Source organism: Cupressus sempervirens, chromosome 2 (genome assembly GCF_028749045.1).
Source record: "Cupressus sempervirens isolate cs-2001-9-10 chromosome 2, ASM2874904v1, whole genome shotgun sequence".
NCBI classification, from domain to species: domain Eukaryota; kingdom Viridiplantae; phylum Streptophyta; class Pinopsida; order Cupressales; family Cupressaceae; genus Cupressus; species Cupressus sempervirens.
The window spans coordinates 295144151-295170897 of record NC_143119.1 but is presented as its reverse complement, the minus strand read 5'-3'; the positions used below and the strand labels follow the sequence as shown (position 1 = coordinate 295170897).

General features: G+C 31.5%; 1 protein-coding gene across 1 annotated transcript in view; it reads right to left on the bottom strand.

The window, feature by feature from the left end:
* Window positions 1–1337: 1337 nt before the first annotated feature.
* Window positions 1338–26747, bottom strand: part of LOC149572241 (peroxisomal (S)-2-hydroxyacid oxidase GLO4-like) — a 151859-nt gene continuing 126449 nt past the window's right edge. The window contains exons 7-11 of the mRNA XM_089813477.1: window positions 15798–15860; window positions 2876–2945; window positions 2616–2716; window positions 1918–2022; window positions 1338–1769 (exon numbers count right to left, since the gene is read on the bottom strand). Of these exons, the coding sequence (XP_089669603.1) occupies window positions 1611–1769; window positions 1918–2022; window positions 2616–2716; window positions 2876–2945; window positions 15798–15860 (498 nt within the window). The 3' untranslated portion in view covers window positions 1338–1610. The remainder of the gene's footprint in view (window positions 1770–1917; window positions 2023–2615; window positions 2717–2875; window positions 2946–15797; window positions 15861–26747) is intronic.

Genomic DNA, 26747 nt, shown 5'->3' with positions numbered 1-26747 from the left:
TGAGAAATATTGTATGATACTGGACAAGTACCGCTTAACTATATTTAAGTATTGCCTGGCTATAGTGAGAAATATTGCCTAGATATAGTGAGAAATATGGCATGGGTTTGTGAGAAAACCTACTGAGGTAACCAGCAAACACTTTTTGTCTTGACCATAAATTTTTGAGAGATTTCTTGGCTACCCTTTATGAATTTCTCAAATTCTAGTGTTTAACTTTTTAAGTTCAGGGTCTCTCAAATTTGAATGTGTTTTGTGACCTCAATAATTTTTCATTTTTGGTTTTAGTGTCACTTAGAGATTTTTTGGAAGCCTAGATTGGTTGGATAAGTCTTCTGTTGTGATCTTATGATTGGTTGCAAGTTGATTTAGTTTAATTCCATGCTTTATATGTGTGTGTGCATGCGCGTGTGTGGGATTTTATTTATCCTTGTTCTAAGGATCTTTGGGCTGGGCATTACACATTGTGTACATGTGTTATTTCGCATGTGGCCATTATAGAATGTAAGTTAGACATAAGATCTGGTTAGAATTGTTGTAGATCTGGAAAGAACCAGCTGATGGATTGTTAGTGTGGCTAACTTCTTAGTAACATATTATTTAATTCCCTTTAATGTGGGTTATTTTAATTATATTTCAAACAATGTAATTTTCTTTTGGTATTGGGTAGAGATTGAGAGTTTTCTTGCTAGTTCTTTCTCCATGAACTTTGAACCAATATTCAATTATTAATACTATATATAGTGACTTGCCACTTTCACCATAAAATAAAATTAAAAAAATGCACACACACACACACACACACACACACACACACACACACACACACACACACACACACACACACACACACACATTTTAATTAATGAATTAAATTATATATTATACATAAGATTATAATACTAAAATAATTTTCAATATAAATCTAAAAATCTAAATAATATATATGAACTATATTATAGTATAAAAGAAACTCTTTTATAAATACAAATTAAAATATTCATCATTTTGAAATACTATTATAATTTTTGCTATCTTATTTTAACACTTGGTGAAGGTTTTGTAAATTGGGTCTCTCTTCTATTCATTGTCATGATAGATGAGTTTTTACAAAGCACTACTCATGAAACATGGATCAATGAGTTTGATTCAATGAATTTGATTTGAAAACTATACAATTGAATCCTAATAGCAATGTCACAATTATTCCACGTTTTTTTATTAGATCTTTATATAACACAGTTCTTTAATTATGCTACTCTATTTCGATTACATTACTAAAAAGACACATACTTAATGTATAATACTTACAATTACACCACAATTTTAAAAAAAAGTTGGGAAAAAACAGTTGCAGTTATTTGTACTTTGATTAAAAACCTATAGATAGATGTAATGCTGTTATAAATAGTTGGGGTGGTAGTATTTCAAATATTTAGTATTTCCAAAAGCTTTCGAAAGCTTATTGTTGTTGAATTGGTTTTCAAGCTTGCTCAATTATTAACAAAGTTTCTTGGTTATTTTAGAAGCACAAAATGAAATCCTGCTTTATTGCTGAAGTGGAAATGCTTAACAAAGCTATTTAAAAATCATAGGAATGAAGGCATCATTCAATGCCCAGTTCGAACGTGAGATCTTGTGATATCTTTGAGAGAAGGACAACCAGCGAGAGACATGGCCAATTCAAACTCATCATTCAACATATCTAACACTTTCTTCACACCACTTTGCCCATCCACTGCGAGACCATATATTATTGGCCTTCCCACCTGCATATTAGAAATCTAATTAAGACTCCTCCTTACATGCAAGACAGCAATAACATTTAAATGAAACCATTGAAAGCCAATCAATTTTCCTTATATAAATGCCTAATAGAAACTAAACAATAGGAAAGACATAGATGGGTTTACAGACCAGAACTGCTTGTGCTCCAAGAGCCAATGCTTTGAGGACATCTGTACCACGACGAATGCCACCATCAACCAGTACAGGGATTCTTCCTCCTACAGCATGGACAACCTGCTCATAATAAGTGATGCATTAGTGTATTTTAATGTTGTGGAAACTGGATTAAAGTATTACTCAAGAACTCTTACAAAACTATCCACACTGGACTAAAAATAGACCAATCATTAAAAAATAAATGATAACTTAAAAACAAGTCTTATTATATCAATAAGACCATCCACATAGAGAACTAGAATAATTATAGCCTTACTAAAAGATACTAATTAACTCTCTTAACAAAGCTACTTTTCTAAAGGAACAAGCATTGAATACCATGCTCTTAGTTAATGCATAACACCCCACAGAACTTTCTTCAATCTATAAACAAAATACTTAAACAACTAAACTGTTTCATCATTATTATCTTATTGACAGTTTTATCAGATCCCAATAATTATTTTTGTATTTTGTCATTTTGAAGAGAGCTATTTGAATATGTTAGATTGCAAGGTCATGTATAGGATAACGAACTATATCAATGCTTATATTTTAACTTTAAAAAATGTTGGATTCACTAAAAGAAAGTATTGTGATTTATGTGAACAGCTTCTCTATGAGTTTAGACTACAAAACTCTAGGTATGGAACAAATGATAGATGAATAACCTCTTCAAGAACAGTAATAGTTGCTGGAGAATAATCAAGTTGACGAGCACCATGATTAGAAACAACAATCCCAGCGGCTCCAGCTTGTATGGCCAATTCAGCTGTTAAACATGAACAAAGTTAAAAGTTATTGTTTTAAATATTCTCTTTTCAAGTCCTCCTTAGAGACTGCTTCTATACGAATAAAAGAAAATAAATTTAAATGGTTGGTTATGGCCAAACTCTTTTGTTCAAAGAATGAAGAGGAAATGAAAACTAACCATCCTCAGCAGTTAATATTCCCTTCAACAAAATTGGTAATTTTGTAATTGATTGCAACCACTTAATATCCTGCACCAAGACACAAAGAATTAGACATGTTGCAAATGTCAGATTTTATTTTTATTTTCCATCAAAGATTACACTATAGTCATTGTTTTGGGCAATCGTCTATCTAGAATATGGAGGATATATTTATTTTGTAAGATCGATTCTAACAATATTTAAATTAGTTTTAGTTTGACATTTATTTTGTTAAAAAAATTAAGTTATTAGTTGTAAATATATATATATTTAGATTAATTAATAGTTATTTTTTAAAATTTAATGTTGAATATTGAAAATAAGAGTGTGTTAAGAAAAATATTGTTATATAATAGTAGAAGTTATATTAGTTATTGGAAAATTTCGAATTGATAGTCTATTTTTAAATTTAAATGTGGGACTTAACAAATATTCAGTAAATTAGACAAAACAAAGTGAGAAATTTGAGTGGGAACTAATATTAGGTGGAGAGTTTCAAATTTTTATCCTACATTGAAGGGTCTAATACATGACAACTTAAGAAGACTATGATTTCATTAAACCTCAACCTAGACTTCATGTGAAGTCTTGTACACTTGGTTAATCCAAAATGGACTAACACATTGTGCTAAGTTATAATGATTTAATAAAGTTTTCAAACTTTGGTTAATATTGTGTTGTAAAAAAAATCTCATTGAACTATTGAACTCAAGACTTCTATGTCAATAGGTTTTTTATTATAATAATTGGAATGAAATTAAAGAATACTATTATTTTGATCAATAAAAGACACTAGGTATTATTTAATTTTATTAATAAAAATTAATTTTATATTTTTGGTCATTTTTTCAATGCATACACCATATATGATAATTGTATGCACCCAAAAATGGTCGCCTAGACTATGGGCTCCTATTATTCAATTTATCAATTTATCAAATTTTCTGAATCAATGGTTTGTGATATTTTATTAAATCAATTCAAATCAATTTCCTTGATCAAATTCGATTTATTTTATTTCTAAGATTGATCATTTTATTCCAAGTCTTATTTAATTAAAAGAAAATCTTCTCTTTTAATTAAATAAAATAAAATCCCCATTTAATTAAAAGAAAACCTCTCTTTTAATTAAACAGTTCATCCACATTTAATTAATGAAGAGAAAAACCTCTTTTTTAATTTAATTAAATATCTTCTATTTAATTAAAAAGAACTTGCTCCCTTTTAATTAAATAAAAATCTCACTTAAATATCTCTTTTGATGAAAAAAAGAAATAAAATAAATTCTTTTTATTTAATTTCTCTACACTTAAAAATGTGATCTAAGTGGGATTTATCTTTCCACTTTCTCCTCAACCACTCCTCTTTTCTAATTGGTGGAATCTTGTCTCACATGGATCACCACTTTCTTCTCAACCACTCCTCTTTTCTCATTGGTGGAATTTTGTCTCACATGGATCAAGCTCTATTATCCCATATTGGTTGTGAGAAGCCTCTCACCTCCATAATTTCTTTTATAAGGGAGAGCCCTCTCCTCATGTTAGACACCTATGATTATGCCATCGTTATGCTGCAGGTTTGAAGACTAATTTTTGAAGGAGTTTGAATACAAAAGCTTTTTGTAGAGAACTTCTATTTTCTTGTCTTTTTCTCTCTTGCACCCATCATGGGCTTTTAGCTTAAATCTTACATTTATAGATTAGATTTTTCTTTCATAGATTAGATCTTATTTTCATGCATATTTGAAGATCATGGAGACTAGCATTCTTGCTTTTCCTCTTTGAATCTCTCATCTCATAGTGTACTTGCATGGGCACAAAAATAGGTCAAACTGAGGGCCTCCATTGCAAACCCTTGCACTCTATGAGTAGAGAGCTATGGATCGATTTGTGAGAGCTCATTCTTGAGTTTTCTTACATGTAATGATTCATAGAAGTGTGACAACATTTTAGCACACATTTTTTGGTGCCCACCCTGGGGCTTGAATCAAGTTTCTAGCTCCATTTTCTTTTATTTTTCATCTTTGCTTTTTTACAGCAGCATATTGGATCTAATCAAGTGCTTTTGTAAATTTTTCACTTTGGTTTTAAGGCCAACCCATATATAGTTTGGTTTGCAGGCAAAAAATCTAGTTTGTTTAAAGATTCAATCATATCTTTTAAACCACTTAGAGTTTGGTTCTGAAATTTTTTTTTTTGGTTGGTTATGTGCCCAACATGTCCTAGTTCAATTTTTAGATCATTTTGACATGATTTGCGCGAGTTATGAATTTCTTTTTATTTTTCATAAAAAGCTATTTCTGATCGCAAATCAGCATATTTTTCGGAAAAATTTACATTTTCAGAAATCTTTTTGAATTATAAGTGGGGTTCTTTCTTTGTGTTTTGAATTTTAAGGCCGTATTAAAGATCAAAAGCTCGATTTGATGAATCTGGCCTATTTTGAAAAATTGGGTCCCTAGGGCACAAATGAAGAATTTTTTTTGAATTTCTTACATTTTTGGAAAGCTCTTTAGTTTTTAGCAGGGGTCTCTTGTTTTCATTTCTATTTTTGGGTCCGAAATCATAGCAAAAAAAAGGTCTAATCATGTTGACTAGGTTATTCGTATTTTTTTTGCAGGGATTTTCGTGTTTTTCTGGTTTTTTCTGCTAACTGCTCGCTGTTTTGAGTTTTTCTGTGTTTTCTGATTTTTTTGGAATAGCATAGCAGCAAGTTGTGATTTCATTGGAAAAATGTGCTAAAGTTGTTAAAAATAGGTAAGATCTACTAAGCACGTTGCGAGGACTTCAGGTATTCTTCTTTGGCTGATAACACTTTGATTTGGAACCTTAAAATGAACCTCTCATGTGTCTAGCTTGTGTGTTTTGCTCATGCTTTTATTTTTCAAACACATGCATAATTGATACTAGGTTGTAATCTCCATTAATTTTTATTTAGCAAGCTTGATTATTAGTGATAGATTTAGATAGCTATATTGGGTTATTAGACTCGCTGAATCCGCCAACCCCTCATTCCACCCCGTAGTTGAAAGATCAGCACCACATTAAAGGGGAGGGGTCTACAGGATAGAAGCGTTAAGTGCTCCACTTGGCAACCCTCTTGTGCTTTCTAGAACTCACTAATTTTTGAGTTGTGGACTCGTTTTGGCTTGTGTGAGGGGTTAAGTGTTCCACATCTTTGGACTCACCTTGCATTAGTTAAAGCATTAAGTGTACCACCTTGTGCTTTTTTATTATTCTTGGATAGATTTTCTTTTGGGGAATTAACATCTATACACACATAGTAATTAGGCCCCATGAATACTATTCGTGGATCTTGAGGGAGTGAGTTCCTAGTGAAACTCCTCTCAAAGACAGATTCCTTGTAGGTGGGGAGGATATTTTGAGAATCTCTTAGATAGATGGATCTTCAACTTGTTGATTGAGGCATCCTTTCTCTGAAGAGGTTGATAGATCACTAGGGGTTGATATCATAGATCTTGAGATAATCTTAGTTAGCGTGTCGGATTAATCTGCTTGCTTTGATTGGGCTAAAAGTGAAAAGGTGTCAAAACTTTGGATCTGAAAGCTAAGTCCCCTTGTGGTCCACTATTGTGAGTCGGTCACCTTTAGAGAGGGTTAACCATAGCAGACAATCCCTATACAGGGAAAACTGCGGACGAAACCTCAAGCGGTAATAGCCATTTCTACCGTGGTTGCAACAATCGCTATATAAATGTCCTCGTGGAAGAAATCTCCATGGGGTATGGTTCATTGTGGGTTGTCAGATCTCCCTAGCAGCTCTTGAAGATTAAGTTCTCAGACTGTGTCAAAACCTCAGTGCGCCGGGATTGGAGGTCACCCCTGTGAATCATAAAAGTTGCAGAGTCAAACCATTACTAAAAACCTTAGAGAGGCCAACTTTTATTTTCTAGGGATGTATGCAATGATTGTGAAACTCTTTGAGAACATACACAATTTACTCTCCTAGGGATTAGCATAAACTAAGATAACTTGATTTCTCATGCGCAAAGTTGCTTTTGCCCTTGCTCATTGTTTGAAGACTGTTTGCTTGAAATCCTTATTTTCTATCTTGCGTGCTTGGTTTATGATAAAGAATCTATTGATACATCTACTTGGATATTTAAAATGAACAAAATCTGAGTTCTTGAGTTGAGACTTTACGATTGAATAACTTTGTTATCCCATTATTTCTAGTCTCCCTAGGTTGGTCCTATTTGGATTAGGCTACTTAACCCATTGTTAAAAGCCTTTTTGCACCATGGGTTATTGTGCTTTGACCTCTTGACCTAGTAATCATTGATTTCACAAGAGACCTTGTTTGGAGTTGGTAAGTTAGAAACCGTGCTTATTGAGAAAGATATACGTTTGGATCCTTTGATATTACACTTGGAGAGTCTTAGTAATCTCTTGTCCATTCACTTTCATCAAAGTTCAATTTTAATTATTTATAATTTGGGTAAATCATCCTCCTGGTCCATATGTGCTAGGGTATTCACCCAAAGTTGTGAGCACCTCTGTGGCAGTGTTGATTTATGCCTATTGCAAAATTCTATGTTATCACATCTCTTTTGGACAAGTTAGTGCTTTTACTATCCTAGTTTGGTACCAATGTTTCTTAGGGTTATCCTATCAACTAGTACCTTTTCTTTCATGTTGATTACAAGTGCTATTACATGTTGCTCAACATTCAAATGATCTCAAATGGTATCAAATTTTCCAAAATGACTCTTGGTCTTCTTTCTTCTTTATCTTCCATGTCTTTCTAATCTGTCATTTCCACTCTTCCTCTTCTTCATGTCTTCTTGATTCTTTTCCTCCTATTATCATATAGTCTACCTTCTTCTATTCATTCTTTCTCTTCTTCCATACTTGATTCTTCTTCTTCTAGAACCATGGATCTTGGATATCTTTTTAGGGATCCTCATTTGAGCTCAGATGAAATCCACCTCCTTCTTGAATTTGAAAAGTGTTGTCACTCCAATAGATGCATGGATGCTAACGTTGCAACAAAAATGATTAAAAAAATGGATAAATCAGACACTTTTGCTAGGATCATGTGCAAGATTAAATCACAATATCCTTCTTCCAAATATTTTCCATCTTCCAAGTCTTATCATGATTCTTCTAAATATCATACAGATTCTTCATCCTCCAAGTCTTATCATGATTCTTCTAAATATCGTTCAAATTCCTTATCTTCCAAGTCTTATCATGATTCTTCTAAATATCCTTCATATTCTTCATCTTCTAAGTCTTACGATAATTCTTCTAAATATCATTCACATTCTTCATATTCTAAATCTTACCATGACTCTTCTAGATATCATCCATCTAAGTCTTCACCTACTTCTTCTTCACAATATCATTCTTCTTCTACTTCTACCAAGAGTCTTATTCCTCTTATTGAGATAGATCATAATGAACAACATGAAAAGTCTTGTGATACACTTATCTACAATGCCTATAGTGACAATGATTATAATGATGATGATTATTACATTCCTATAGTTCCTAAAAGTCCTCCTAGTCCTATGCTTGTGCTTAAAGGTGATGAGTCACAGATGGATATTGATGGTAATCCACATGAATCAAATCTTGAAAACAACATTGATAAATTTTGTGAACAATACCTAAATGATAAATCTGCATTTTTTGATGAAGAGAAAGCATTTTTTTGTGCTGAAATACAACATCAATGGGATAAGAGTTCCTCTTCTAAGAATCCTCATGCTGAAAATAAAGATTACACTCTTGAGCAAGATCATGTTAATGTTGAACCTTTGTCTTCTGATGGTCCCCTTCCATCTTCTACTTCCTCCACTATCCATACATCCCTTAAAGATTCTGAGTCTCTCAAATCTTCTATCAATCCTTTATCCAACAAAGATCCTAATGCTTTTCATGCAGTTCCCTATAGTTATCCTCAAGGGCTACCTCTTAAAGAAACTCAAGCTAACCTTCACTTGGCTGCAAATACTTTTGATAATGCTAAATCTAAAGATCCTAAGCCTTCATGTGCTATAATGCCTACTTTAGCTAGTCCTTCACAATATCCTCCAAAGTCTTCCATACAATTCCAACATGCTTTCTTCTCCTTAGGAGTGGCTTCATGTCAAGAGGACTCTAAAAATGATAAAGAAAAGAATATAAAGAAAGATCAAGATCAAGAACCTTCCATGTCATCTAATCCTTTTCACAATGTTTCTGATACATTTCATGGTTCTTTTGATCCCTTACACCCTTTCTCATTCATTCCACCATGTCTTAAGCCTTCTCCTAAGCAAGATCAAGATACTGCTTGCACCACTGAGCCTATTGACAATAAAAATGGCCTTAGTACACTTTCTCCTTCCAAAGATGATACTTCCATTAAGGTTATTAAAAATGATGCTATTACTTCCAATGTTGAGCCTATTGAAAATCAAGAGAATAATTCTATGCTTATGTTATCCAAAGATTCTTGTCAAGATCAAAGTCTTCCATCTTCTTGTTCTACCACTCCATGTTCCCTTCCACTTTCTACTCTTCCTAAGTCTTCTCAAGCTATAAGTTCTCCTATCAACGAAGTTGCTCCTATTAAATATGTTTATGTTCCTATTGAAAATCCTGATGCTCACTCTAAAGATGTTGATGTCCTTGATTGTGATATAGATGTTAATGAACTTATTGATTATCCTTTTGCATCTTCCGCATCCATCCTTGGACCTCCCCCACCAATACTAAATCCTTCACATTTTCCTTCCATCTTGGGTCCTTATGTCCCTTCACTTTCCCCTCCCAATTCTCCTAGTTCTTCATCTATTTTGGGTCCCTATGTCCCTCCCTCTCCTATCTTTCCTCAAGATCAACATAGATGCATATCCTTGAATCCTTTTCATCCACCCACTCACCTAAACTAGTCATATCATCCTTCTTCTTCCACAAGTCCCAAGTCTTTTGGAAGTAACTTGAATGTTCAATACAAGAAAAAGAAGCAATTCAAGAATCCATATAAAAATGTAGACCACCATGTCTCATCTAATCGACATGGGGGCATAAAGTCAAAAGAGATATCTAAGAAAAAAATTATAAGACAAGTATGGGTTCCAAAATCCATCATTGAAGATATTATCTCTACATCATCAAAAAGAAATATAAAGAGGCCTACAGCTATATGGATTCCAAAGTCTTTCTTGAGAAAGTCTAATGTTGAACAACAATTGAAGTTGACATTCAAGCTTCCAAAGAATTCCGCTTCATCTTCTTCCAAAAGCATTCTTCCATTCCATGTGCCTAAATTGCAACCTTTTCTATCCACTCACCATATTCCTTCACATATTCCTTCATTCACATTTTCTCCATCCTTTCGCCACCCTTCAAGGTGTGTGTTGACGTTGATCTTTCCTTCATTTCTATCTTCCAATCTCACTTGCTTTGCATAAAGCCATATCCTCCATTTTTTTGTCTTCCATCTTCCTTTCCCTATCGGCATCTTTGAGCATATCATTTGAATTCCTTTGTATATCATGGTTTAAACATTCAAAGAGCATTATCTCAAAAGCTTGACTTCTTCCAAAAAAAATTGAAAAAAATTGAAAAAAAAAAAAAGAAAGAAAAAATGAAAAAATTTGAAAATGTGCCTTGGTGAAAACTTGGTAATCAGGCACCTTGGTAGCAAAAGTAAAGAGAAATAAATTTATCCTATGGTGAAGACCACTCCCTTGTGTTGCCTTGGATAAGTACCATCATGAAAACCTAACAAATAGGCATCATGCGTAGTAGTTCTTCTACATCTTTCATTCATTTCGTCTTCTCTCTTTGATCTTGACAATGTTGACCTATAGACAAACATTTGGCTATCTTGTGAGATATCTTATGATGATCTTGTTTTCATTCCTTTCATGTTTAGCCTTCATATCTATTTTCCTCCATTCATTCTAGTCTTTTGCTACCCTTTTCCCATTTACCCCTTTGGTCTTGATCTAATAAAATAGAGTAAAATATGATGCTATAAAGTCTCTTGACATGTCTACTTCTTTGGATTGCATCTTTCCCACTTTTACATTATACTTTCTTGAATTATCCTATACTGGCCTTTCATTTCTTGTCCAAATGTTCTTTACATGACAAATTTTCCCTAGCTTGGGTACTCTTGAGGAGTCAACCTTTGAAGATCACTTTCACTTGCTTTATACACTCCTTGCTTATCCATAATATCCATTAGCTTATTGCTTCATCATGTCCTCCACCTTGTTAGACATTGGGACTGCATGATGTGATCTTGCTTAAGAGTTTAATGCCCATTCTGTCTAGGGGTATCTTTGTACATATTTATTGATCTGAAAAAAAAATTCAAAAAAATTGATATATTTAAAAAATCCAAAAAAATTGATATATTTTAAAAAATTCAAAAAAAAATTGATATTTTTTTTAAAAAAATTCAAAAAAAATGATATATTGCAAAAATTCTAAAAATTGAAAAATGTCCTGAAAAAATGATCTTCTTAGTGACAACCTAGCAAAAGGCACTTTGATGTATCTTCAAAAAAATTATATATTCCAAAAAAAAAATTTAAAAAAAAAAAAAAATCCAAGTGGTGAAAACCTGGAAATGGGCGCTACTTGAGGCCTTTGCACCCCTGTTTCTTAGCACATGTCCTCGACACTTAGCCTTTCTCCACGATGCCTTGTCCTTGTTACCTTGGTTTGGAATTGGTCTTTGTCTAGGGGGCATAACTATGTTAGCTTTGGTTTCTTAGATGTGTGAGTCTTTAGGACACCTCGCAAATGGTGTTTTTCAACACCCATTGACATCGAGTGTTTTTCAACACTTATTGGTTTGGTCTTACCCAGTATTATCATGTGATCTTACCTTCCTACAAGCATTTGATCCTTGTCCTCAGAACTCAGTATCAGTTAACACACTTAAATTTTTAAACGCAACACTTAATGCTTGACTTATGTCATGATCTTTTCTTTGTGTGCTGACTGTTATTGATTTTTGTTGAGTGTCCTTGTGTGATAAGTCTCTCCGGGATGCATCGCTAGAGGACTTGGGGCATGGGCCATGTTTTTATTTGTTTTTTTTGCTTGCGGGTGTGGTCTTGAACTCTAGAGTGTCTTTTGTTGTCCCCTTGAAACACTTAGGAGATTTGAGACATCATCCTTGATTGTTTTTGCACAACTATTCTTATAGTCATCTTGGCATCTATGCCTTGATGCGAGCATAGTTTTTCTATATTAAATTGGGTAAGCTAACATCAAAGTCATCTTGAACTTTATGTCTTTGATGCTTATGTTAGAATCTTTCCACATTTCAATCCAATATAAATCACATTCATATCTTCATAGTTACATTTGTAACTAGTGATGATTATGTGATTTTTTGATGTCCGTTAATAATTGCCCAATGATGAAAATAAGTTCTTTTACATTCTCTAATGAATGATGAACACAAAATCCTATGTTACAGTTGCTCTTTTGCAAGTACACCATTGCATTTCATGTAGCTTGCATTATTAGACTTCATGTTAGTTTGTATTTTTAGGCTGCATTATGAGTTTGAGAGGGTTCTCCTTTCATCTTTATTGTGGACATTTAATCAATTGTGGTCACATTTTGATCTTCATTTCCTTATTTTCTTTTTTGATCTCAATCAAAATTTCTATCTTAAACAGTTGATTGATTTTTGGAGCATTTTCTTTTCTTATTTCTATTTCTTTCCATATCTTTCAAACTTCTATCTTCCATTTTCTTTTTCCCCACTTCTTTTCTTCTAAATCACCTTTGGGGCATAATATTTCATGCTTGATGATCTACCTTGGTTCTATGATTCTTATATCTTTCATCTTACATCAAAAACCTTATCTTTTGTTCGATTTGATCAAATTTATCAATTTATTGTTTCTCCTCTATCTCATTTCGATTTCAATTGCGAGGGGGCAGTAATTATCAATTTCAATCCTTGATTCAGTTTTATCAATTTTATCCTCGACTTTTTCAAGTTAAGATTTATTTGTATTCTTTGTCCTGATGTGTTCCCGAGTCGACCACACATCTGGGTTGTTTTGTGATCCCAAATTGACCTCACACTTCAATTTCTTTCTTTGACTACATGTGTTCCCAAATTGATCACACATTAGTCAAAGAGGGGCAAATGTATGCACCCAAAAATGGTTGCCTAGACTATGGGCCCCCATTATTCAATTTATCAATTTATCAAATTTTCTGAATCAATGGTTTGTGATATTTTATTAAATCAATTCAAATCAATTTCCTTGATCAAATTCGATTTATTTTATTTCTAAGATTGATCATTTTATTCCAAGTCTTATTTAATTAAAAGAAAATCTTCTCTTTTAATTAAATAAAATAAAATCCCCATTTAATTAAAAGAAAACCTCTCTTTTAATTAAACAGTTCATCCACATTTAATTAATTAAGAGGAAAACCTCTCTTTTAATTTAATTAAATATCTTCTATTTAATTAAAAAGAACTTGCTCCCTTTTAATTAAATAAAAATCTCACTTAAATATCTCTTTTGATGAAAAAAGGAAATAAAATAAATTCTTTTTATTTAATTTCTCTACACTTAAAAATGTGATCTAAGTGGGATTTATCTTTCCACTTTCTCCTCAACCACTCCTCTTTTCTAATTGGTGGAATCTTGTCTCACATGGATCACCACTTTCTTCTCAACCACTCCTCTTTTCTCATTGGTGGAATTTTGTCTCACATGGATCAAGCTCTATTATCCCATATTGGTTGTGAGAAGCCTCTCACCTCCATAATTTCTTTTATAAGGGAGAGCCCTCTCCTCATGTTAGACACCCATGATTATGCTATCGTTATGCTGCAGGTTTGAAGACTAATTTTTGAAAGAGTTTGAATACAAAAGCTTTTTGTGGAGAACTTCTATTTTCTTGTCTTTTTCTCTCTTGCACCCATCATGGGCTTTTAGCTTAAATCTTGCATTTATAGATTAGATTTTTCTTTCATAGATTAGATCTTATTTTCATGCATATTTGAAGATCATGGAGACTAGCATTCTTGCTTTTCCTCTTTGAATCTCTCATCTCATGGTGTACTTGCATGGGCACAAAAATAGGTCAAACTGAGGGCCTCCATTGCAAACCCTTGCACTCTATGAGTAGAGAGCTATGGATCGATTTGTGAGAGCTCATTCTTGAGTTTTCTTACATGTAATGATTCATAGAAGTGTGACAACATTTTAGCACACAATAATAACCAAGATTCAACACATATTCATATTATAGTTACATTAAAGTCTTCATGGGGCATTCACCATGTTACATAGATACATAACTTAGTTACATTATTTAAAGGGGCATTCCACCTATTACATCAATAAATATATCAGTTCCATTCTATTATGGGGCATTCCCCATCTAACATATCATTTTATTAGCCCTTAGGTTGATCCTTTACATGAGTATTGTTATAATTCATAGTTGATCCATTTGATGACATATGATACCAGTGTTTATGATTTCAATACTTGTTTCTTCTTTAGGTCTTTCTTGCTGATTTCTCCTTGATCCTTTATTTGTGTTTTAGATAGTAATATAGATAAACTGAGATTAGTTGAACTTGATATTATTTTGTCGATTATTAGGTGTTAAATGTAATGGGATAATGTATTTTTACTTCATCAATATCTAGATACCATAAACAAAGAATTACTCCACAATGTGTACTTCTAAACACAAATAGCTTCATGTTGCAGATCAAACAAATGATACCTACAATGTGTGGGTTCCCCAAAATAAATACTTCTATTAGATAAAGGTCTACATGCAAAAATTATATGATGGAAAGGTATTTAGGTCTTGAGTACCTAAATTGTCTAATTATAGTAAAATACTTATACCAATTCTTCCATAATAAGATGTCTATCAACCCCTAGGTTCACTAGTTTATCAACTAATCCAATATCTTCTCTATAAATATGACCTATTTTAACATTTATAAATAATTTTAAAAGTTGAAAAGAAAAAACTAAAGAATACTATTAGGATTTGTATTGCGAAGTTAAATTATTTATCTTACTAGTAGTTTTGGAGTTAGACAATTAAATTCATAAATTCATGAATGCTTCGATGTTAAAGAACAAGTATTTGTCAAACTATTATGTTCTAAGTATTGAAATAGTATCAGTTGTTTTTTCATTTGATATAGTTCATTTATTTATGAAAAGATTATTTATTTATTCTTGTTATCATATTCTAGGATGATTTTTGTTCAAAAAAACTCCAAAACTTATTATGCATGGTATAGTATTTTCCTATAGTCTACTCTCTATGTTCATTTAGTTTTCAAAGAGCTTCTCGACACTATTTGAAGAGAATATGATTGATATGTATTCTAAAATAAACTAAAATAGTAATAGGCACCAAATAAAATCACATTCCTAACTAGTTTACGAATAAGAAATTGGAACAATAGTTAACTATACATTTAAATAACTATACTCCTATTTCTTTGAACTATAAAAATATTTCAAAAATAAGAAAGTATTAAATAATATAGTCAAGGAGTTGTAAATATCCACATAAATAATAGAATTTTTGTTTTTGATAGGTATAAATAATAGAATTTGAATTCAATGTATTATTTAAAAAAATAATATGTAAAAATAGAAATGATCAATTCTTAAATAATATAATGTATGTGAATGTCTAAAAAACTTAAAATTTGAAACATATCAAAATTAGAATTGTAAATCAATTTTCACATTTACTTGGAAAAAAACATTGTAAGGTTAGAAAATCATTCAACTGAACATCTTTTTAGGAAAAAAGAAAGGTTAGAAAAGAATTCAAATGAACATCCTTTTAGGAAAAAAGAAATAATGTATCTAAGTGGAGAGGAATTTTTATTAAACAAAATAGTTGATACCTTCCATGTAAAAGAATCATCCAGAGCTTGGGTAGCAACAGAAGAAAATGTTGAACTCTCCTCCTACAAAGAGTAAACATTGAAGTTAGATAAATTTGTTTGAATATATATATATATATATATATATATATATATATATATATATATATATATATATATATATATATATATATATATATATATATATATATATATATATATATATATATATATATATATATAAAAGTTTTATTAAGCATTTTTTATACAAAATTATAGATAGTGTATAGTAAATTTGTAGAATTAATGGTATTAGTATTACACAACCATATTATCTTTTGAACTTGTGAGTTTAGGTAAGAAATCCATTTGGAAGGCTATATGTTTGGGATATAAAGTCTAATGATCACATTGACTATTCAAAGTCTTGTAGCTCTTTTATTGAAGGTTTCATGTGAATATATAAATATATGCATTCAATCATATACTATAATTGTATTGTGGATTACATTAATAAACTAATTCTCTTCTTGAGAGTGGATGTAGGCAATTGCCAAACCACTATAACTATTGGTTTTGTTTTGTGTCCTCTTCTTTATTTATTTATTATATAATTAGTCAGGGAATTTGAAATTTACAATTGGTATTACAACCAATATGAGGCTGGAGAAGAGACAGAAGAAGATGAACTCAGTTATGTTCAACAAATTTCTTATAAATTTAAGCTTAGTAGATAGTGATATTATGCTAGCAAAGACCCAAATAATTCACCATGTAGATTAGTGGAATGTCTAGGAAGATAAGCTTGAAGTTGAACTAGAAGATAATTTTGAAGCTTTCATATTTGAGATTAGTTTAACCTTGATCCTATAGGTAATGCACAACATAAGAAATCCATCATGGAAGAATTTCAAAAGTGAGAAAAGGAGGATTGAACTAGAAAGTTGTTGACATACTAGTCAAGTTTGTTATTAGTGACACATACTTATTCAAATTTTGTATAGCTACCGAGCTTCTATAGTTGCAACCAAGTCCTTTAGACTATTTCCAATGGTAACTGAGCAATTTAGTGTATACCAAGTTTATTAGTGGTTACCGAGTTCTCAGTTCATGCGATGTGAAGACAGTGTTGACCAAGCCACCCCATGGGAACCAAGTGATTTAGTGTTTGCCAAGTTGCACAATATCTGCCAAGTCACTAGTGTAGACTAAGTTCAAGATTACTTGAAAGTGATTAGTATGGATCAAGCTTCTATGTTCACCAAGAGCATGATGATGCCAAATAGTGAGATTTCAAGTATCATAACCTCATTGAGTCAGTCTTCAGAAATCAAGTATCTTCATATTGGCCGACTTTGTTATACTTGTGTTAACTTGTGTATTGGCTGACTTTGTAATTTTGTAAATTGAATTGGTATATATATGTGATGTATTGTATCATATCAAAGTAGTATGGAATGGAATGTAAATATAATGCAAGTGCAAGAATGCGAATGTAAGTAGTAGATAAAGATTTATGAAGGTCATATCAGCATAAGGAGAAGAAGTGACAAATCTATCATAGAAAGGTGATCAATACATCAAGGAACCTCTATCATCAAACTCAGTTGTAAATTAGAGATTTATTGATTCATCCTAATAGGCGAACTAGTTGAAATCCTCTAACAAGATAGACCTAACAATCTTTTCTAAATCTCTTTACCGAGTGCATACTTCATTGTATGTTTGTAAATCCTCTCACAAGGTAGACCTAGCAGTCCTATTTGTTCCTAATAGGGTAGATCATTAGAAGTGATCAATTTAATCCTTAACAGGCCAACTTTATGCTATAGTACTCAAGTTTGTGGGTTTTATCCCCACCCTAGGTTTACTTTCTATTTGGAAGGTTTCTGGGTCACCAAATCATTATGTTCAATATTGTGGATACTTTTATATTTTTAGTTTCTCATGCATGCAATTAGATCGGATGTGATGAATTAAATGTTAAATGGTTTATTAGATTCAGAATTGAAATTGGTGTAGAAATTTTAGATGTTAATAATTCACCCCTCCCGTCTCAGTAACTTAGCATAGTCTTGAATATTTCCAACAAAAGTATGTAAAATACATAGAGCTCACCATTTATGAAGTGAATTCTCTTACTTTTGGCTTTAGACTCAATGATCCAAACACTTTTTCTTCTAAAGTTCATAAGATGTTCCAGCTACAAATATTTTTTGATTCTCCCTTGTGTGGTCCTTCAAGTATAGATTTCAATGCAAAAAACCAGTTTCCATCTATGCTATTGTCTATTGGTTTTGATCACATGCAAGTTTCTCCAATATAGTCTAAGGAATGAGAACATAAGAAACCTCCAACATCTTCAATAGAGGAATGATGATCTATGTTTTATGGAATTTCAGTATGGGAGGACAAATTAACCAAACCTACAACCATGGTGGTAAGGAAATCATTGTTGATTATTGTATATGGTATTACTCACCAATATTTCCAAATCGTGTAGATGGGTTAGTAGGAAGTCATATGAGGTTGCATATATAGTAAACTCCCCTATTCATAATTTGAAGAATTCAATTGAGTCATGTTTCATATATGATAATCAACATTTCTTTTAATAATTTGGTGTTTGGTCAAAATGGACAAGATTACCCCACAACAGGTATGCCACAACTTGATGATAATTTGTGACAATCTCCAACTTCTTAAGGCCTTCTTGATGATATTTATATATTATATGTTAAGAGGTGAACCCACCATAGTGGGTTAAAACTTTTTCATAAATAGACATTAAACTATGCATTTTTAGAAAAATCTTCTACTTTTGGATGCATATTGTCATTAAATGGTCTCAAATTTGAAGGAAAAGTAAATTAGAGTCTTTTAGGATTTTCTATGTAGATTCTAAATATAGATATTTTTTTCTTTTCAAATTGATTTAACTCAACTATTTTTCCTCCCACCAAAATTGGTATGTTGTTGAAAATCTAATTTTTAAAGAGAGGCACTATTTTTGATATGCATAATTTATTTTGTAAAATAGACATCAATGTGATTCTTTTGAATTTAGCTTTCTAACATCCATGTCCAAATCATGGAACTAGTTTCATGTCATTATCCTTAGCATTTCATATTTTATTAATGTTTGAAGTTGACCTAACTCTAATTTTGATAGATGTAACTTATATATTGTCTAATTTATAATTTTTTATTTTTTGATAGAAAGTAGACTCTGATACAAATATTTTGGTTATTTTTTATTTACTATCTTCCATCAGCATCCAATTTAGAGGTGTTTTGGTTTGTAAAATCATGTCAAAAAATATATACATAATATACTCAAAATTTATAAAATCTATAATCATTAGAAAGATTAGTCTAAGTACTTGTCTCATACAAATGAGCTTGTCTAAATTTTTCCATATGAACCCTCTAACTGAGTCTGCAAGTAATAATTTCCTAGTAAAGTGACATTTATTTATCATGTGACAATATTTTCCTATAATGAATTGTGACATGATCACGACCCTCTCTTATAAATAAGAGGTGTGTTTCCTTTATCATCACCTAATTTTTTATTGAAAAACTATGTTCATTATAAATATTTTACCTTTGTAACTTTTTCATCCTTCATTGAAGGATCCTTATTCTACCTAGACACAGGGATGATTGTTCTTCTCCCCTTCTTTTTTGTTGATTTTTTAAATCTTTGTTCAAAAACTCCTCTTGAAGGTCTAGATGTCTTCTCAACAAGATTTCTTCCTTTCAAGGATGTCTTCTCATAAGTGACATATCATTTCATAATTATATATCTTCTTAGCTTACTAGAGTCAATGCTCTTTTCTAAGTTTGTGGCATGCATTATTGTTAAAGGATATCTCCTTATTGTAAGAAGTAGGTATCCTTGATTCTCTTCCTTATGATATATATGACCACATAGTCATCATAAGGAGGGGGCATACATATGCCCTCATGTAAGTAGAGGCTTACATCAAATTAGGTTAAACTAAATTATGCACCATAGATAGGGAAATTTCATGCTCTCTTTGCATGAGTCTTACCTTAATTTTCTCTTTAGTGGTCCATTATCTAAGTGAAAATGGCATGCCTCTCTTTTTAATATTATGTTGTTTTCTATTGTTCGTGTTGATGATTTCTTGGTTTAGTATTTGATTAGTTAAAATAGATAATTGACAATTGTATTTTCAATTAGCATTTATGCTTGGAGGTTTTACTAGTGTCATTAGGGTCACTCATGAAGACTTGTGTACCATCTACATCTTTGAATGATGGATGTATTTCCTATATCTTCCATATATTCATTTTTAGGGGCCATATATGTAGATTATTTCCTTCTATTTCTTTGATTGAAAAATGTTTTTCCTTTGTTCACAAATGCATTATTTAGGTAGTGTCATTATGCATTATTTGACTAGTGTCAATGGTGGCACTTATGTAGATTGATTTTGCTCATTGCTTGGTTGTAGAGGAGGTTCTTCATTCAACATTATGGTAGTTATCATTATTCTCGTTACTAGGTTTATCTCTCAGATTTAAAAGTGCGGGGGGGGGGGGAGGGTGTGTATGGTTTTTGTACAACTAAACTACTTGTCATGTCTATGATTTTGGTACACAACCATTATAGAAATTTTATTCATAGTATTTTTCATAGTAGATTGCACTTGCATGTTAAGCTCTAGAACTAAGGAGTTTTTTTTTTTTTTTTTTACTTCATCTTTCTCTTCAGCAATTTCATGTAGTTATTGCATAATTTATTTTCTCATCTTTGTTTATTGATTAGAATATAATGTCTTGTATTATCAAGCACAATTCAATCAATAGATTGTTTCTTATGTCCTCAATAGATCTTTGTGCAATTATAGTTGCAAAGTTATACAATCTTATCCTTTTCTTGGAACTAGATAGATCAATAACACTACCTATATTTGAATCTACTAGACATTTTAATAAAGAATATGTAGAGCTTGCTAATGAGATGCAAAAATTTCGAGGCCATTAATTCTCTTAGCAGATATACCAATAATACAAGGAATGCCACCTAGGACAATAAATTTGTTGGGAGCTTACATCTAGCAAAAATTAGAAGACTGAATCAACCATGGATAAGGCAATCAGGTGGTTAGAGTACAATAAACTTGTATCTAGATGGAGGGTAATTCAAAGACAAATTAAATGGAATTAAATATTACAATAAGGAAAAATAGAAAGAAGAGTTTCTATCACATAGGAATAGAATGTGAAGAAAATAAAATCAAAATAAATAAGTTGTCACAATAGAAGAGGAGTTGATATGTGGACAAAGAACATCATTCAAGGACTTTATTATTGTTTGTGACTACTACTTCCATCTCACACTAGGCATAAAATGTAGAAATGAGGCTTCAACTATGGTGATTAGTGGGATTTTGATCTTATCTAAACTATTTTTTATTCTAGTAAAGAGGGATTTTTAGGGTAACAAGATTGGGAAGCCACAAACTATGCTAGTTAAGGTGATAGGTAAATGTGGCTATGTTACAATGAGAATGGTGTTAGCTCTGTGAGGTGCTAGTATTATTATGGTGTGTTCATATGAAGTTTTTGCAGATTTTTGGTATTGAGGATGTTTAAATTACATTTTCTTATGGTTTGACAAAAATAATGGGGAAATTTAGCATCAACAAAGAAAAACCAAAAAAGGAGATCAAGAAAATTGTTCAAGATGTTAAGAAATTGAAGCCTAACAATGGAAGGCATAAATTCTAGTGTCCTAAAGAGATGTCTATGGATGGACAAGATCTTACTATAATTTTTGAGAGTGAATGAAGTTATCTTATTGAAAATAGAGAATATGTTTTTTATTTTGATTTAATTTAGAGAAGATTCATTAGAGTGTGTTTGAATAATATCTAGTAAAATCAAAATTCAAAATCTTCTTGAAGCATCATTATTCTATAAGATTCAAGGAATAATAAGAAGGGGATGCAGATAGTTGTTTGTGTTGGATGTCATAAGGGGAATTTTTTGAATGTGAGGCCCATCAATCATGCTAACTATTCAACTTTTTCTAGCTATTCACTTGAAATCCATATGTAAATGAATAAATTTGGATGTGTGCAGTCATGTATTGTAATTGTATTAGATATTTATTAATAGGAGGTAGTTCACTTCTTTAGAGTAGATGTAGACAGTTGTTGAACTACTACAAATATTATGTTTATTTTACTTTGTCTTCTTTGTTATATTTTATTTCATTTCTATTCTTGTTTCAAATTTACATATATGACACTTGGGAAAGATTTAGGAGGAAAAAATCAATAAAAATAAAAAAGTCAAGGTGATTATTTGCATATAAAAAAACCTACGATCTGTTTAATTTTTAGAAAATGTATTAAATCTCATTTAGTCTCGCTAAAACTAATTCTATTTTAAAAGAGTAATACGATTAGAATTTGGTAATCATGTGAGATCATTTCCATGTCTTTTCTAGTATTTCACCATATATAATCATTTTGGATCATGGAAGAGTATAAGAGTTAACAAATCTAGCTAAGGATATCCAACATTAATTTCATTAACTGATTCTTATAGAAACTTTTCATTCCTTAAGAAATGTATCCAAACATATCTCAATGAAATACATAACCAAATGGACCTTATAGTAGAATAATATCAAGTATTTATTAGTAGGAGATATTTTCATAGAAAGTCAAATTGTGATATTTCTACCATGATTCAACTATGTAGTTTTTGAGTCTAACTCATTGATCCATGTTTCATAAGTAGTGGTTAAGGAGAACCCACTTATCATGCAAATAAAAGGAACACTTATAACTCATTGTATCTAGTTGATTCTCACACAAGTGAAGTATATAGACTTTCTAAGAGGTCACCCATCCCAATACTACTCTAGACAAAGCACACTTAGCCATAGAGTTTACTCCAAGTTTGAGCACACTTCTCTTGCAACATCGCCCATGTTTCATGGTAGTGGTTCAAAGTAAACCATATATCATGCGAATGAATGGAAAACTTAGCATGCATTTCATTAAGGTGATGCTCATAGAGGTGAAGAGTGGAGACAATTATTCACATAAATAATTTGTTTCCAATTAGTGTCAAAAGATTAACAAGAAGTTGTGTCAATGATAGTTGGTGTACATAGTTACCAAGTTATATAATGATTGAGCACATAGGAAGAAAAGGTCAAGTATATAGTTGTGCTGCGAATAGTATTTACAAAATGTTTGTTATACTCACTAAGCACAAGTACAAGTATCGGGTCAGAAAAGAGATCACCAAGCATAACAATTATACCCAAGTAGAAACTTCACTGAATGAAAAGAGTATTTATTGAGAAAAATAAAGGCTACATAATAATCTATTTCAGCACAAAAGCTAATGTGAATTGGTCATATTGAGTGGTAAATTAGATTCACATGTTTCAAAGATAATATTTGAAAATATTTCTTGAAGAGCATGATCTAACTACTTTATGATTACAAAGAAAAGAGGACCAATAAGAATGGTAAGGAGAAAATTGTAGACAAAGGATAATTCTAGATCATTGGTTTTGATATGAGATGCATTCTAGAGGGTTCACAAACCCTAATTAGATCAAATATTGAGAAGGAAAAAGAAAACTATAAAGGGGTTAATATGAAATAGTTTATAGTCGCAGTTAGTTGTTGTTGAGAACGATATTGAAGCAAGAAGACACTTTATGGTAGAGGAAAAGGTTAAAGGCTAGATATCATGAGCAGTGAAAAAGGAGTTGAAAATGAGTCATGGGAGGTAATACAATTCAATGAGAAAAAGTGAGATCTGATCAAGCAAAGTAAGTTTCTATCATATAGATCAATTATTACTACTTTCTTATCATTGTAGTAGCTTTAAATTCTTGTAAAAGGTAGACCTAACAGTGTGATATGTAAATCTCTTAACCAAGTACACACTTAGTTGAGTGTTGTAAAATCCTTGTGAAAGGTGGGTATTAATAGATCTTATTATATACTCTTAAAAGAGTAAATCACCAGAAGTGACACAAAAATTGTATCCCTAACAATGAACCCTCTTACTGCAATAGTGATGAATTTGTGGGTACCGTCCCCTCAGTAGTTTTTCCCTCTCGCCAAGGGTTTCTATGTGATAAAATGATTGTATTATGTGTAATAAATATTTATTTACATGCTTATTAGATTAGATTAGTTATTCTCATGTTCATGCATTATAGAAAACTTTATGTGGTTACCAACTTGCTAAAGGAACATAAAATTCTTTAATTTGTTTGAAGGGAAAATTTTTTGTGGATATTAATTCACCTCTCCCATTTTATCATCCTATCTATCTAAATATTCAAACAATTGGTATTAGATCTCAGTTCTCTTGTTGAGGGTTTTCACATCTGAGAGTGAAAGATCTAAGTCATGAAGAAGTATAGACTAGTTAAGACCATTGAGAATCATAAATTGTAATTAAGAATGGCCATCAATAAAATTGGTGAATTGAAGAAAAAAACCAACAAAATAACCTATCAGGATCAAGCAATTAAAAAACTATTTGATGGGAATATGTCTGAGAATTCTATAGTTGATCTACTTGAGAATAATCATAGCCACACTGAGAAAGTAAAATTATTGAAAAAGGAACATGAAGCTAACTCTCTAAGGTGTTGTGAATTAATGGAGTAGAAAAGAAAAGGTGAGGATAACAAGTGAATTATTGAAGAAGATAAGAGACAAATCATTGCAAGACCAAATTCCAAGGCTAAAGAAATCTCAAGGTTGGCACAATATCACTATGACATGACAAGTCTATTACTTGGTGCTAATAATGAAACTAAAAGGAAAATGGAATTGGTCATGGAACTAAGGACTCAAAATGAATAACTAAAGAATGAACTAAAATCTAAGAAGGAGACTAATAAGAAAGTATCAAGATACTAGATCAACAACTTAGAGGATAGAGGTGACCAAGTGATACTTTTGGCTTAGGCTATATAGAGAACTCCACTACCAAGAAAGGATAATCATCTAAGAAAGTTGAATGTAAGAATGCATACACTAATCCATAACCCAAGAAACCTACATGCTATTACTATGAAAAGACTAGACACACAACAAATGTCTACAAAAGAAAAAATGGTAAGTCCAATGTTACTCTCAAATTTGATGGATATTGTTATCATTTCAATAAGTATGGACATCAAGCATATGAGTGTGGATCAAAATTTATTAGACTCCCAAGAATTATGAGTTCAATGGATACTTATATATATGCAACAAGTTTAGACAAAAGTCAAAATATTTTAGATCTAAGATGAAGTCTAACTGGAAACCAAGAAGGAAAGGTAACACTATCTATTGGGACTACAATACATGGTATTCTTGAACTACATGTGGAAAAAATGGTCATATTATTGCAAATTGCATGAGACTACATTTTGGAGGAAGAGATGGAAATTGGAGAAATTATTGAATGACATGTTATCACTATCACAAGCTAGGTCATTTAAGAAAGAACTCTAGGTATCGAGTATCATCTCCTAAAAAGGAAGATATAAAAGAAAAATAAAAAGTGAATATGAACAAAAAATTTTAATAAATGAAAAAGAAATGGATAATGAAGATAGAAGAAAATGGAACTTGAAGTGGTACAGTTGGTAACACCTCATTCAATGGATTAGGTGAAACCTCCATCTCTAACTAAATTTCATGAGAACGTATAGAACTATACACTTATTATCTTACATTAGTTCCTAAATTATAGAGGGATGAAGTCCATATTTGCATATTGTATAATGTAGATAGAGAACTCATGAAGTTTTGAAAGTTATACAAAAATGGGAAGTCTCACTGAATTGGTCAATAATCGTTGAAATTAATGACAACCGAGTAAGTAAAGTTGTAAAGAAAGTTGATATATTTATTGAGTTTGGAATGATAACTTAGTACTAACTAAAAATTTGATAAAAGGACGCATGGCCAAGTCATAGATGGTGACTGAGTACAATGTATAGAGAAATTAATATTCCCTAAAAGTTCATTAAAGGAAAATTTTAGTATAAACAAGGTTAAAACTATTCATTTGGTTACCTTGTATTCTCAAGAGAAATAGAGAAAATTGAGGAAATTTGAGCTAGTGATCAAGTGCAAAAATATTGTGTGTTTGAAGTTGTGCAAGAATCAAATTGGAAAGGTGAATTTACGAGTGAACTGAGTGAATTAAAATACCCATTTATCATAACCCTAGTTTGCATCAATGGCCTCAATTTTTGCATCTATAAAAAAATAAATCCAAGGTAAATGCTATGGAATTGATAAGAAATGAAGCCTATGAAGAACCAAAGTTAAAAATCCATCCAAAAATTACAACTCAAATAAACAAGGTAGTTGCATTGTCTATCACACCACATAGGGTTTTACTAGTCAATAAAATTTCTTCATTTTAACATTGTAAGATTGGAGAGATAGGTGATATGAGCTAAGGAAAGCATATGAGAATGTATGTGGTAATAGAAATTTGAAGGATGAATTTAAACTTCTAGAGACCAAGGGTCTCACTCATGCCCTTCACTTCCTAAAGATTTTCAAAGAAGATTGGATTTGTATTGTGCTAAAATTGTAAAGTACATGATAAAAGATGTGGTTAGATGAACACGTTTAGATTACTTGTGATATTATTCACATGGTCACTACATATTCCATAAGATACAAGGTCAAAACCTTCCATATTGCTTCCAAGGAAGAAATTGAGAGGAACAAAAAGGCTCAATGGGCTAATCAAGGTTAAAAGGTTTCAAAAATCGTAGACCTTGAGTTGAAATACATAGTTGTTGTGGCATACAAGATATTCCAATCAAGCAAGTTCAACTACATACCTTTCATGGAAGTGGACATGGTGTATGAAATAGTTAAGAAGGATCAAAAGTATGATCTTTTTGAGCTACAACTATTTCAATTATCCAACAACATG